The sequence below is a fragment of the Talaromyces amestolkiae genome (assembly GCF_001896365.1).
Source record: "Talaromyces amestolkiae strain CIB chromosome Unknown scaffold21.1, whole genome shotgun sequence".
NCBI classification, from domain to species: domain Eukaryota; kingdom Fungi; phylum Ascomycota; class Eurotiomycetes; order Eurotiales; family Trichocomaceae; genus Talaromyces; species Talaromyces amestolkiae.
The window spans coordinates 587,512-602,733 of NW_024468057.1; the positions used below are offsets into that span (position 1 = coordinate 587,512).

Sequence of the window (15,222 nt, forward strand, 5' to 3'; positions counted from 1 at the left end):
GCTACACTAGCCACCGAAATGAACCTTCGGACAGTGACCGAGCACAATCCACGGTTCCCCAGCGAACCCCGTAAACGCTCGGGCTCTTTGCCCCATGACTTTGTACCAGCGACCCCAGAGTCTATTTTGCCTCCCCATCTTGGAGAAGCTTTCGGCGCTTCTCTCTTGGTGAGAAGGGATTTGTGACTCCGTACGCGTGTGCGTGCGGACACTACGAGCAGTGCGTATATGCGTGTGGACACTACGAGCAGTGCGTATATGGCTACTTGACTATATCAGCAATTCCAATATATAAAGAGCAACATCTTGGCCAGCTAATTGACCATTATCTCGCGCATACTACGCGGATTACACAGGCGGGAAACTACCAGGTTTCTCGCAGCCACTCTTATATCTACTCTTTATCACTCAACCCGCTTGGGACTTCATCATGACAGACATCAAGCCAGCCGACAAAATGTCATCTCTCCATGTCGAGGAGGCAGAGGCCGCCTTGGGCACGGAGGTTGAGATTGTCCAAGTGCATACCATGGGTACAGTGAAGTTGACTGAAGGGGAAATTGTCTACATCCCGACACCGACAGCAGATCCTCAGGGTAAGTACAGCTCTTTCCGGCAGTAATGGCGTCTACTAATTACACTGTAGATCCATTGAACCTGCCTATGTGGCAGAAATGTGTCATTCTTGGTATTATATCTGTTTGTATGTAACCTTCTGGCCCGTATCCAAGACAATGCTAATATCTGTCAGTCTCAACCCTCGGTCTCTCGCTCGTCTCCGGATTCGGTGGTCTACTAGGCTTCTACATCCCCCAATATGTTGCAGCAGGCAAGGATTACAACGATATCACCAAATTGATGACATATCCATCATTGTTTATGTACGATAAAAATATCCATACTCTACACCTCGACTTTCTGACAAATGAAAAGGGGAATCGGCAACATTATCGGTATGCCTCTCGCCATCGGAGTAGGCAGACGCGTCGTATTTCTCGCCTCAACGGTGATCCTCGTCGTAGGCGCAGCTCTCTGTGCAGCTGGCAGTAGCTACGAATGGCAACTTGGATTTCGAATGGTTATTGGATTGGCAGCAGGACAAAGCGAGTCAGTTGTGCCTATGGTGTCTCAAGAAATATTTTTCCTCCATGAGAGGAGTACAGCTATTACTGTCCAGCTAGCATTTCAGGCCATCTTGACATGTATATGGGTGCTCTTTGCTAGTCCCATTGCAGGTGCCATCACGCCGCAGTGGTGGTACGGCCTGGGTGCCATCCTGAGCGGCGTACAGTTGATTCTTACATTTTTCTTTCTACCGGAAACCAAGTACAATCGACCTTTGTCTTCTTATCAAGAAGGTTCATCCACGGAAGACTCCTCTGCTGAGAATCCCGAGGGCACATCTGATAAAAAAGAGGTGCCAGTCTACACAAGCCGACCTCCTCTGGATTATGTCAATTATAAGCCACGAACATGGAAGTCGGATCTGCGCCTGTGGATTGGAAGCCCTGACTGGGCTGCAACCTGGAACGTGCTCCGGGTACGTAGCTTGTCTTTTCCTATTMATGGTTATCACTAACAGGAATTCATAGCAAACCGGTGAACTTCTTCTCTTCCCCAATGTCATCTGGGCACTGCTGGTCAATGGTCTTACTCTCGGGACTAATGTCGCTATTGGAACAACATACGGAACCATCATTACAGGTGCGCCATACAACTGGCCAAACAACAGCGCATCCTACGCCAATATCGGCCAAATTGTCACTGCCCTCGTGGCACTACCACTCCTAGGTCAAGGCTCGGATTGGCTCATCAAGCGCATGGCGAAAAGGAACGGCGGTCTACATGAGCCCGAAGTTCGCTTGATCCCTTTGATCATTCCCATCATTGTCGGCACATTTACTGCTGTCTTGTATGGTCAGGGAGCGGCTCATCCCGAAAAATACCATTGGTTCGTTTATGTATGGGCCGTCGCAGCGTACTATTTTGCGTTTGTCGGTGCAAATATCGCTGCTGTTACGTACTTGTTGGACAGTTATCCAGCTCGTGCAGGTCCGTTGTTGGTCATTGTATGTGCTTTTAGGGGTATCATTTCGTTCGGAACAAGCTACGGAACTGCCCCATTCATTGCTAGTCATGGATATGATGGAACTTTTGGAACTTTTGGTGCGCTCACGGCTGCTATGGGCTTATTGGGCATTCCGATTTACATCTGGGGCAAGAAGATTCGTCACGTAACTGGTCGGTACGCCAGGGACTGATCAAAACAATTGGGTGAACCACGGACAGGCATTACTTTATCCAGGAATTCCTGTGTTGGATCGCCCATTGGGAAGTTTACATGAGATCCTTGACTGTCTTTAGTCAGCCCTTTCTGATATTTGTTCTTACGGTAATCCATGGAAATCAACTATTAACTACTATAATTCAAGGCATATTCCTAAAGGCATGTAGAAACGATCCTATGATTAACTTATCTCGTACCTACGGTAGCCATATATCATCTATTCAAACAGTTATTGACAGCACAAAATGCACATCCTACTTATATTCGACTTTTCCATATCCACTCTAGCGAAACGGAAATTCATCGAAATTTCTCTCCTTAAATATATGAACATTGGACTTATTCACGCGCAGTACAAAAATTATTGCTGTTCAAAAGAACTAAGCCTCAGGGTTGATTCAGTTGAGGTTCGTCGGCTTTGCTACGCTATGTTTTCTATGAAATTTCTTCGGATAGCTTTAACCTTGGATAGAAGCTCTCTCAAGCAATGTCTTGGGTAAATTCGTCCTATTCTCCCAAAGTCTGACGCGTCCAAAGGAAGGAATACGTGGGAGGAATTCGGGATAACTTTTTACCTTGTCTCGTCGCGTTATGTCTTGTTTGCCTTCAAGCTAGCCTCGTCACAACTAACTTGCTACGTAACTCTCTTCTGGATCCTCTTGGGATTATGACAGGGGTTCGACTCGCTTACATGCTACATGAGTTGATGACGTGGCTGACTCTAGCCGAGAAAGAGGGAACATGGCCAGATCGTATTTAATCAGGCATGACAATCTCTAGCTCGTGGTTGTGTAACAAAATGCACGAACTGTCACATAGCAGGACAGATATTCGACACAAATCAGCAAGATGGGTTTGTGATGCGTCGTCAGCTTTGACAATACTTAATATACTCTACTATTTTCATTTATATTCTTTTGTCTAGGGAATCGATCATTCGGCTCGAGGAGGTGGTATATTTCAGATTACTGAGTATATTCACCACCTAAGTTCGAAACAACATCCAATGGATGGCACAACATCAAAAATGAGCTATCACAAGCCCCTCCCGTGATGGAGCTCAGTTCCCCGGAGATCATATTTGCTTTTTAAGCACGCTAAATTTGATGCAGGGATTATCTGACCGGAAATGAGGATTTGATTGGAAGACTGACTTGTCCGGTCGGAGCTGAGAACAAATGCAGCTGCACTTGCGGTTCGTGAGCGSGGGTGATAGATGGASGAGCCGCAGGTCTCAGCTAGCCACATGGATAACTTTGATGCAACCCCTTGAGTACTTGAACATTCTCCTGATCGGGCTTTTGGCATTCAATCCACTACCTTTCATATGATCTAAAATCTTGCGCCCAAGTCTCTGCCTAGTAGCGGTCTACACGAAGTTCTCGTCCGCGAACATTGACAAATCTGGCAGTGTTGATCAGTGGAGTTATTAGATACTGCAAACAGATCAATGGAACGACTTGGAACTGGTGTTACAACCGACTGCACAAGCATCACAGAGATCTACAGTCAAAAGAAGTGACGGGGGAGGAAAACTTGGCAGAAAGCTTTGTCGGCGGTCTTGACTTGCAATATAACTGGACATTGACCTCGCCGGCAACGTAATGGACTTCAAGATAGTGGCGTTGTTGAGCAAAATATGAGAGCACATGTCTTGAATCGGAGATCATGTCTCCGTGCGTGCCGTCGTGGTGAGATTTTCAGCTTTCTGGCTTTGGAATTGTCTCATGAACCACGTCACGAACGTCTAGTGAGTATGATTGCTCAAAGGTATAAGTATCTGATTCCAACCCAACTTTGATCTTTCATTACAGCAACACAATCTCCTAATTTTAATTGATCAAGCTTTATAATTTCACATCCTATTTCTCTCTTCGAGGCCAGCCAACATGGTTCGCCTGAATTTCTTGATTTTGGGGKTTTTAGCCATCCAGGTGGCGTCGGTACCATCCATATGCGGAACCGAAGAAGAATGCAACCAAGCCTGCGCCGACGAGTGGCAGGATCCTGGTTACAAGTGCGAGCGGTACAGCCAGAAGCAACAAGCCTGCGAAGGTTGCGTGGTGTTTCGATGCATGACCAAGTCTCAAGTCCAATACCGAAACCCTCTCAATGGCAAATTAGCCTGCTGTCCGGCAGACCACCATTGGGAGTTTAACAAAGACGTGAATAAGGGTAAATGCTGCCACAACAGCAAGTATCTCAGCGTGGAACCCAAGTCAAAGACTGTGGACTGCTGCCCGGCGGGTGATAACCCCCCTCACAAACTCTTCGTCGACCCGGTCACTGGTGATTCTTCATGCTGCGAATCCAGTGCCATTGAATACAAGGAAGGCAAATGTATCATGGCTCCGCCGAAGCCCCCGCCACATGACGACCGTGATCCCCGAAAACCCGGCCAGCCTGACCAAATTCCCGTCCCGCCTGCACCCCAGCCTCCAACTCCACCTGCCGACCAGTGTGGTCATCAAGTCTGCCCACCTGACGAATATGATATGGGTGTGGAGTATGGCAAGTGTTACCGATTGATCAGTGTGGCTACGGGCTCCCCCATCAGCATGTACAGGAACGAGAAGTCGTATACCTTCGGCCCTAGAGATCCGAAAGATGTGACTTGGCACTTCCGTTTATGTCGCAGCACCACAGATTGCACTCCAGGTGGTACGATCAAGGCAGATGAAAAGTTCGTGCTGAACGACGTGATTGGGAAGCCTTGGGATGCCAATCCTGGGCCCTGGTTCTTCTGCCATGGCGTTCACCACTATCCATGCGTGGAGGGAAAAAATGCCAAAGAGTTTAACGCAAAGAAATACTGCACCTCGGAAGGCTGTGGTCTTTGCATTAGTACCGATCCCGATGGCTTGGGTGGTGTCTGTCCCGGCCAGTTGTCCTTGGGCTCTATGACAAACCCTCGCAACTGTATGCCTTTCTTCTTCGAGGAGATGCCTTGCCTTTGGCCCAGCCCATTTCAGCCACAGGTCCAGCCCCCTCCGGTTGTAAAGGAAGCAGTTTCCTTTGCTACTGCCGAGGACGCACCAGAGGCGGATGATAACGGTGAATTTGAGTTCGAGTTCCACGATACTGATGAGCTGTGAACTCTAGAATCCTGGGTAGTGGACATGTCTTTGCCGCCATTTTCTCAGAACAAAATCTCTACCTCAATATCAGTTCATCTTTCATGATTCGGTTTTCAAGAAGGTTGTGGTAGCACAAGGTTCCCAGTTCATAACCTGTTAATCACATGATGTATTCAAGTAGTGTCTCATTACTTCTCTCGGATTAAAAATATACACATAGAAAAACAAAACAACGGGAAAGAATCGAAACAAGTAAATGTAGACGCGGGATGTGATAATGAGATTCTAGGACGCTGCGCATAGTTTCTTATAAAAGTCGCTCTGCTGCTCAGTATCTAGCTCTGTGTGTCTGAGAAGTCCTTGTACCTCGAGACCCCTGTTCACTGAACGTAATGAGTACACGGATTTAGAATTTATTACCATCTTTGGTCATTATGAGTCAAATGCTCGTGTCCTCCTGACACAAAGAAGATGCTTGTACGAGGCTGTGTAGAACCGATCAGCCCATTATATAGATAATATTAAATGTCATATATCTGTTTGTTACGTGTCTGGGTTCGATTAGCCAGCTCGGAATATTTCTTTTCTAAAATATTCAAGGAGACCGTCGAACATGAAACCTTAGTCTCAACATTGAACAATAAGAATAGCAGACATTTCATTTAGCGCTAAGTATATTCCAAGCCATTTCTTCGACTCGAAAGTTGACGAAAATAATCAATATCACCAGTTGTTTCAAAGTTCACTTTCTGTATCTCGCGAATGCTTGAGACAAGGCACAGAGTGCCTAGATCAGGAAGGCAGATATACTACTTAAGCAACCACCTCCTGTGCAGACACCTCTCTGTCAACAATCCTCATTTTGCTGATATCTTCTGCCAATTTATCTCCTCCTGCCTCCTTCGCATCTTCCTCCTTCTGCCTCCTAAGCCACTCTACTGCGCCCCCATAATTACAATTATAATCCATAAACTCACTCGGACTCATCTTGACCTTCACACTCCCTTCCTCCGTAGCCGGCTTCGCAGCCTGTCGACTATACTGTTGAATAGTAGTAGCTCGCTTATACCGACATGCAAAAATCTTCTCATTAACGGCTTTGACCTGCTCCAATCCGCCCTCGTCGATGTTAATATCGGCATAAAAAGCACCAACAGCCTCCGCATCCTCAATCGCCTGACTCGCCCCTTGCCCTTGCGTGGGTAACATCGCATGCGCCGCATCACCAACAAGCACAACCCTGCCCTTCGTCCAAGTCGGCAAGGGGTCAATATCACGAAGTTGCCACAACCCGACCTCTCCATCATTGACGCACGATAATGGTCCACGCGCCCATTCAGGGAAGTCGGAGAATGTTTCCTTCATCTTGGGGATGTCGCCGTGTGTTGTCCAGCTTGTGGTATTGGGGTCTTCGCCGAGGTCTTCATCAGGAACCATAGCGACGATACTATATACTGAACCATTACGGGCTGGGCCCATGATCATTCGCCTGTTGCGCGCCATTACCATTGTCGTGTAAGGAGCACGGGGGTCAACAACTTCGCAAAAAGCCTTGCAGTCTGTCAGGAGTCTGTCGATCGACAAGATCATGCGATACGCCGAGTGGCCAGTCCTTAGAGCCGGAACTTTGGTGTCCAACACAGCGTCTCGAACAACACTCTTAATACCATCCGCACCAACGACCAGATCGGCTTGAAACCTCTCTCCAGTTTGTGTATACACAACCCCCTCGTCACAATCACAACCCGTAACCCTACTTGAAACACGAATCTCAGCGGGTTCACCATCCCACTCCTTCGACGTAGCTCTTTTCTTCAATGCATCATGTAAATCAATCCGATAGTATAGCATCCTCTCCGCACCATACTTCTCCGTCGTCGATAACGGAACCCGCATTTGTAACTCTCCATCAAGGTTGTAGACTTGAAATCCTTCGTCTACCATGGAACCTTTATCCTTCAAGGTTTTGGAGAGGTCCCATTGCTGCTCAACGATTTTGGAGGCGTTGGGTTGCAGCGAGATGGTGGCGCCGATTTCGCGGTTGAGAGATGATTGTTCGAGGATGGTGATTTTGCGGTTTGGGGCGCGTAGGGCGATGGCCTTTCAGATTAGTTTAACTCGATGATGAGGATGCAGGAGTGTTACTTACCGTAGCCAGGCCGGCGATGCCACCTCCTACGATGATGATGCTGAATTGCTTGCTCATTTTGACTCTCGTCTCCTTGGAAATTCTCGGTGTGAATTTTTCATGATTGAGGAGTAATGTTTTTTCTTCTACAATTCTACAACTATCTTGGCTGTCCCCTCCACATACCTGCAACATCCGCAAGATTTCCTATTTCGGCTGCTCTTCTTCCGAGTTCTCCACCTCCACATTCCGATGATTTCAGAAAGATGCCCTTGCGCATGTCACATGGCCTTGAATCTGGGGAAGCATGTTTTAGAACGGTATTATTTAATAGGATGGCCCATAAGATTACTTCTTGATTGAGTACATGCATACGCCGACTAATTGTTCCTCCGGACGACTCCTCGGCCGCTAGACCTCCGAACCAGGCCCTAAACTAGCTCCGAGGAGGCGACCGAGCAGCTTCCGAGTGGGCGCATCAGCCGTACATGCTGTGAACATGACCATACTCATGATCCTCGACTAATCTGAAACAGTGCCCGACATAGCCTCCATATTGTAAAGGCATGTAAGTATCAGCATTTAAATAAGCATCAATCATCAACAAGCCATTCCATCAAGCCAGCATCGAGACAATAGATACATCTGGATATATCAAAATGTCTTCCACCACCACCACAACAACCACCCAAACCACCCTCCAGGGCCCTAAGCTTGGAATGGCCCTCGACGGCCTTCCAACAAACTACAACGACTTTCGCGACCAACTCAACCGCGACGGGTACGCAGTCATTAAAGGCGCAGTTCCGCGTGACCGTGCTGACAGATATGCCGACAAATTTCTGAGTTATCTCGAAGATTTGTACTTTCTCCCCTCACCCTTACTGGAAGACATGCATACTAATGAACTTTGGGGACAGCGGCCTCGGCTTCAAACGCAATGATCCCTCTACAGTGAAACGGGACATGTTACCCGTCCTCAACGAGAAGGGTATGATCCTTGGCTACGGCGTGACGCATGAGCAGTGGGTATGGGACATTCGCGGCGAGCCTGGTGTCATTGATGCGTTTGCAAAAGTGTACGAGGATGAGGATTTGATTGTGTCGTTTGATGTTGTCAACGTCGGATTCGCCAAGTATGTCCCCCCTATCTACCCCAAGGCCTAAATACGTTTTAGGGGCATGGACTAACGGGCCGTTATGTAGTCGCGAAGACCTCCCCGAGAACAAACCCTGGCCACACCAAGATCAAGACCCCGCCAAGCCCGGTTTCCGCTGCCTCCAGGGCCTCGTAAATCTGCACCCTTGCGGCCCCAACGACGGTGGGCTCATAGTCTGCAAAGGAGGCCATATACTGTCTGAACAATTCCATCGTGAGATGGCCAACGAACCACGCATCCCCGCTTGGACACCAGAATGGTTCGGCTTCACCGACAACGGGATGAAATGGCTTKCCGACCACGGCCTAAAATGGGAAAAGGTATGCGCCGAACCAGGTGATTTGATTGTTTGGGATTCGAGGACACCGCATTATAATGTGCCACCGACATCGAAACAAGATCGTTTGGCGGTTTATACGTGTTTTATGCCAGTTAGGGATGTGTCGCAGGAGGATTTGATTAGGAAGAAGGGTGCTTTTGAGAGTATGTTTTTCTTCCCTTCTTTATCATTGATTGATTGGATAGGTGTAGCTAATGAGGTAGAACGATTGGGAACCACACACTGGCCAAACGCAAAGCATGTTGCGCCGACGAATGATGCGACGAGAGATGGAAAGCTGTGCCCTAAGAATCGGTCCGGGCCGGTGGAGGATCCTGTGTTGAATGAGAGGACATTTAAGCTTACTGGTATTCCTTACATCAAGGCGTCTGTTTAATCCATCCTCGAGTAGCCTAGTTGTTCAATTTAATGTATATGCTGAGCTCGATGTTGAGCGTGATATCTTGTACCCAACGTTTAAACTACTTATGTGCCCCTCTCCAGCGAACTCATCCGTCTCCATTATCTTCTGAAAAATCATAAACATTACCGATTCAACTATTCTACCACGTTGCAGGAAATGTCTACAATGTGGTGGCCACTCGTTAATGCCATGTGGCGCATTGCTGCTGTGATATTGCCTTCGTTTGGGACATTTCTGTTCTGAAGCGATGTTGTGATGTGCAGGCATAGCTGTACGAAACCCATCCTCATAAAACTATTTGTCTCCAGGTTGCTACGCACCCGTTCTCTGACGAAAGACGGCCGGTCACAATTCAATTGCACCCAGAAAGGGCCATGCTCGATGTCCTCTGCCAGTAAATCAAATTGATTTCGCTCTGACACAGGAGAGACAATAGCATTCGTGGGCTCAAAACCCCCGATATACCTTAATCATAGGTGCATCCAAACTGTAAGCGTAATGCATTGGTATCCACAATATAACTCTGGCCGCTAAGGTACGAGGGATTGTATAGATTCTAGCAACTTCACGAATTCTGCGAAACTTTCATTTTTCAAGAAAGAAATGATTTTTTCAATCTCTCTCTCTATCTGAGCTTATTTTTGAGCATCTTTCTTTCGAATTGGTGGCAATTTGACGTATTGAAATATGAAGAATCAATATAGAGCTAGAATTAATATGATCCTAGTCCAGCTTATCACAGAAGATATAATTGGATTATGCCAGGGCGTAGTGTAAGTACCTTTCATGAACTTTTCCTTCACATGGTGGCATACGAAGCTCATTCTTCGCTGCAGCTGCATGGCGCTCGTTCCGCCAATGCAAGTACATCTTCTAAATATAGCATCGAAGAAACCTCTTTTGAAACAGCTAGGTCATCACCAGATGGAAATATGTATGACGGCCGTGAATGAACTGCGAAGGACCTACTTTGGCGCAGAAGTAGTATACAGGCTGTTTCTGAATGCACAAAAACAGGTACAGACATCGGATAATGGGTCCGGCGAGAATATTACCTTGCAGCCGCATTTCGATACATCGACGATCTGGCTGACTCAAGAAACGACTGAGGAAATTGACAATTTGAATGACATCGATCCGGTATCCGTCCTGTGGAATTCCTTCTTATGGGAAGAAAGCTATCGTGACGAGAATTTCGCCACTGTCTGCGTCTGATCCCATCATGTTTGAACACTCTATTGAGTATAATTGCAGATTTTGGTGCCGATTGATCTCGATTGGTGATACATGCTGAAACTGGGAGCTTGAGCTGCTCGACTTAAGTCCTTCACCATTTTACGAGATAGATTCAATTTTAATCAAGATCCTCCGTATGTTTAAAACCAACCTGCATGATACGAGGCAGGAATTAGTGCTGTTTAAGAATCTGAAATTCGATGTTATGATACAATATAACACGTTTTGAGATTTTCATTTGATATGGGGAAATTCGGTTACCCCGCGATACCACAGTACCGGGAGGAGAGGCTTGAAAAGAAGTTGCGCTCTTGAGTTCATGCTTTGCATTCCCTTCGATCCCTTATAATATCTATATAGTTATATGAGTAGCTAGCTATATTCTCTAGGTACTAGACCTTAGCATACTATATCATAAAGAGCTTAAAAATAAGAAACTCAATATAAGTAAGAGAGAAGCTACAATAGGGGATTAAACATTTTAGAACTCAGCTCATGAACTGTACTTTGAAAAACGTTTTATATGTGCCCTGTCATATTCAGTGATACTACACAAGAGCCGTCTCGATAGTTTACAACTTCATTGTCTAAGCATTACGTATAATCCTAGACCCTAAGGGCCTAGATGTCAAGTTCTTTATAGGGGATTGGTCGGCGTCTTTGAGAAAGAGTGGCTAGTAAAGTAGATATTAGATTAGTTAGAAAAACTGATCATTGACCATTTCGAAGCAATCATCAAGATATCGATATATATACGTATGTTCGAATAAGCTTTTCGAATATAGGAGTATATTTCCGTATGGTATAACTTTGGAATAGATTTCGTAAGTTTATATACCTGGAACTATCTTCCGTCGGATTTTATATCCGTACGTTTTTGATGAGCATTCGTATTGCGAGGCATATTTCTGTAAGGCGGTGAGCTCAGCCAGCCAATTGGAAGCGCCAAGGCTTACCCTTGCGCCTTATATAAGCGTGCAACCCCAAGTAATGCCCACGGCATTACTTGTGTTACCTTTTAGTATAGAGGGTTGCTGCTAGCTGGTTTACAATTTCGAATGTTCTCTATTTCTTGGCGTTTACCCTAGAGCTTTACCCAAGCTTGTCTTTATCATAACCCATAAGTACCAGCTAATTATTTAAAATTGATGCTTCTAAATATATCTAAAAAGTGATATTAAAATTATATATAGACTAGCTTATAAAGTCTTCTTAGTGTAAAAGTTTACATATAATCACTTTATCTATTTATTTATTATAAATAATATATTTATTTAGAACATAGCATAATAATTCTAAATCTGCTATATCTAGCTTTACTATAAAGAAAAAAGATATAAAAAATACTAAAAATATAGATATCTATATTTAATATCTGTATACCATTTATCTTCCTTATCATTGGTATATTATTCATATCCTCACAGGACTTTTTGTGTGTCCCATACCGAATGCCCACTTCGTGACATACTTCCATTTTGTCTGTAATCGCATGGTTCATACGCCTCCATCACCAAAGTGACCTTTCCTCCTTGGTCGTAGTATATTTTAGCGTCCTGCAGGTTGATTCGTAACAGGATAAATTGTCTTCGCATTTGCGGCGCAGGCATGAGGTAGCATACATTAAATGTATTGCAATGGAGAACCCCTACGAAGTATGAGATTTGATTGACTCTGAATGCTGGACGATGCTCAGTGTCTCCATCCCGGAGACACTTAGGAACTAGGCTAAGATGAGTCACGTCAAGGGTCGCGATAGGACTCCGTGACATGTACGTACTCTCTATGTTACGATATGATATAAGTAACTTCGTAAGTCCGTTCGTATTTGGCCAAGACGGCACTATTCGTACGGCCCGGTTACCCGTGAAATGCGTTAACCCGCCCAACCCAATAGGTGTGGGTTCGGGTTCTTCGGGTGCGCGGGTCGGGTTCTGCCATGTCTATAATCTTAATATCTTTCTATTTATGACTKCCTAGAGGACATACTATTATGAAAAATTGAGTATGAATGTACATTATATTTTTTTCAATTATGTCTAAAAGAAGGATAATAATTAGCAGAGCCCATACATAACACAGCGCAGAAGTATGCGCGCCAATTTAGTAAGGGGGTTTCTAGGCATATCCTTGTATCGAGGAAGGGTTGCCATCCAATGAGAGTAGCTGAGTAGATTCACTGCACCACACCCAGGATGGCTGCAAAGTAAGCCTATCAGGCTCAGCTCAGTATGTTGCCCTTCCAAAAGCGGCAGTAGGTATAAGCAGGGAATCTGCAAGTAAAATAAGGTGGAAAATTTTTGAGGCACCGTGTCGGATGTCCTGCTGTATGAACAAGCGCAACCCAACAGCTGGCCAAAAAATGGCGCTAGAATATGAATATATTCGCCGCGAAGTTGCAAGGTTGAGGGATTTTTGCGATTGGATAAGTTCTACATTGAGTCATTAATATCTGCTAGCTGCAGGGCTATGTCAAGAAGGAGGGCCTATATTGCACCACTAGGAGCGTTGTGACTTTCAGATGAAAGAAGTCATTCTAGAACACCTAGGATGGAACCAACTTCAGGAGAACAGCCGGTCTGAGTGAGCACAAGGAAATCTATCTTGTGGATTATTTTCACTGACTCCATGGAAGGGACTGAAGTCACGCAGTAAAGCCTGTAGGAGCCCACGTGAGTGCGATGAGTGTGTCTTGAGCTATTGGAGACTTAAAGGAAGTTAAAGAACAGCTTTCCCGCAAATATACAAGCTGGATATGGAATGCAGAGAATGCTTTTAATGTCAGTGCATGGAAGTCTGACGCCGACGCTCAGTGTTTCAAACGGACCATATTTTCGATCGTCTCTATAGTCTTGCAAGCCAGAAACAAATGGAAATAGCAAGAAACCCGTGGAAAACTTGGAAAACTTAGTTTCGCAATCTACCGCTGATGGGTTTGAGTGATATAGAGCCTCCTTTAACTCTGGTCGATATACATATGAAATATGTTCTTTGACAACATTCTCCTGCACGTCCTGACATCGACCGCCTACATATAGTATCTACATTTTTGCCTTGATCCCAGCAGACTCTGCAATGCACCGAGGGCAAACACAGATGAATCTGAATTCACTTTCCAAGTAAGCTCTCCTCTCTTTCACGTCCTTATATTTGGGCTCGGCTAAGTCGAAATAAGCTAGTGAGAGCTCTTCGCCTGCAGCGACATTTCTTGATGTACGGAATATCATCCTCCCGTCTTCATCAGGTTGGTGCATTAACTATTACACCGTTTCGTAAGCCTTTGTACTGTGAAACCCAAGAAGCAAAGTAGGATCTTACATTAGGAATGCAAGAATGATTCAGGAATGGTGCCCTGAGATACATTGCATACGCATAGCAGCTCTCACCTCGCTCAGCCTTTGAGGGAATAGGCCAAATGCCAATGAGATTCGGCCACAAGTCGTAATGATTGGTTTCCACTCGACACATCAATATTAACATTTGTTCGGCATCAAGCGAGTGTGCAAGCATTGTGTGCTTTCCCACGAGGTATTTTTCGATTAGTCTTCTCCAGGATTGCAATTTGAGCGGCTGTAATAAATCCTGGTTAGAGCGCAGTCTATCAAATATGTTCCAATCGCTTGCGAAGCTTTCATCTATTTTGGACGCCGCATCGATGGAAGCCTCAGCCTTTGACAGTTCCAAATGCCGCTGCGCGAGAATCCGCACTATGAGCCAGAGTATGTAGAAGTCTTCTTCAATAATCTCTTGACGAATAGATTTTGCATGAGCCTTCAACCAAGGGCATTCAAATTCATGTTCTGCCTTGCCTAAATCCCGACACTGAGAATTGCACCATACGACATCTGGTGAGCAATCATGGACGCACTTGGTGGTAATCGTGCTTTGAACGACTTTTCGACTGCATTGTAATCTGCTGCAGAGTGGGTGAATGTCGCTTCCCAGCGTAACGGTCGGAACCAAAGCATAAGGTGTGTCAATGAATGTCAACGTGCCTGCTTCTAAGTTGATTCTAGATGCAGTGCCTGTTCCTTTGACGACATCAGTCATCAAATAGATATCCGGATGGACGTAGAAGCTAAATCTTTCTTCAGGAGTTGGATGCATACTGATGGGGCTTGGTTCTGGAGTGATGGTGGTTCTAGTGCTGTCTCCCTTGAAAAATGGGAAATCCAATATCAGTTTTATACTGTTATACTCAATGCAGAATGATCTTTGGGGGCCTATGAATAAAAGCACTCTCATTACCAAGTTGCTCTTACCCTCTTATATACTTTGCCTAGATGTAGAATATCACCTTCACTGCTACAGAACTAGGAATAGTGTCGAAGCCTTGTGTACTATTTACACGAATGATCTTTGTGCAATTGGTAGGCCCCCATGTTATCGTAATGTCCTTAGTACTTGCAATGATCCGGGGTATGATGCAGGTTGGTTACGTATTATCATGCCTGAGAGTGGATCGTATGTTCCCTAATCTATAGTTGAGATTACAGTCTCAGATTGCCTTACAATGCAATTCACTAATAGCGAATATAATGACTAGAGAATGCATTATCATTGGTTAGAGATAACAATGTTGCAATAAGTT

At 45.4% G+C, this 15,222-nt stretch overlaps 4 protein-coding genes across 4 annotated transcripts; 3 read left to right on the plus strand and 1 right to left on the minus strand.

Moving 5' to 3' along the window:
- Positions 1-457: 457 nt before the first annotated feature.
- On the plus strand, positions 458-2,261 carry BHQ10_008972 (uncharacterized protein; the record flags this gene model as incomplete). Its single annotated transcript, XM_040881836.1, has 5 exons — positions 458-596; positions 647-703; positions 752-881; positions 934-1,540; positions 1,593-2,261. The coding sequence occupies 5 exons, from the start codon at positions 458-460 to the stop codon at positions 2,259-2,261; spliced, it is 1,602 nt and encodes a 533-aa protein (XP_040737474.1).
- A 1,915-nt stretch (positions 2,262-4,176) lies between these two features.
- On the plus strand, positions 4,177-5,382 carry BHQ10_008973 (uncharacterized protein; the record flags this gene model as incomplete). The annotated part of the gene is made up of 1 exon (XM_040881837.1): positions 4,177-5,382. One exon carries the CDS (start codon positions 4,177-4,179, stop codon positions 5,380-5,382), a length of 1,206 nt encoding a protein of 401 aa, XP_040737475.1.
- Positions 5,383-6,177: 795 nt separating this feature from the next.
- Positions 6,178-7,570, minus strand: BHQ10_008974 (uncharacterized protein; the record flags this gene model as incomplete). Its single annotated transcript, XM_040881838.1, has 2 exons — positions 6,178-7,464; positions 7,514-7,570. The coding sequence occupies 2 exons, from the start codon at positions 7,568-7,570 to the stop codon at positions 6,178-6,180; spliced, it is 1,344 nt and encodes a 447-aa protein (XP_040737476.1).
- A 581-nt stretch (positions 7,571-8,151) lies between these two features.
- On the plus strand, positions 8,152-9,368 carry BHQ10_008975 (uncharacterized protein; the record flags this gene model as incomplete). Its single annotated transcript, XM_040881839.1, has 4 exons — positions 8,152-8,354; positions 8,413-8,628; positions 8,699-9,135; positions 9,184-9,368. 4 exons carry the CDS (start codon positions 8,152-8,154, stop codon positions 9,366-9,368), a joined length of 1,041 nt encoding a protein of 346 aa, XP_040737477.1.
- Positions 9,369-15,222: the final 5,854 nt, after the last annotated feature.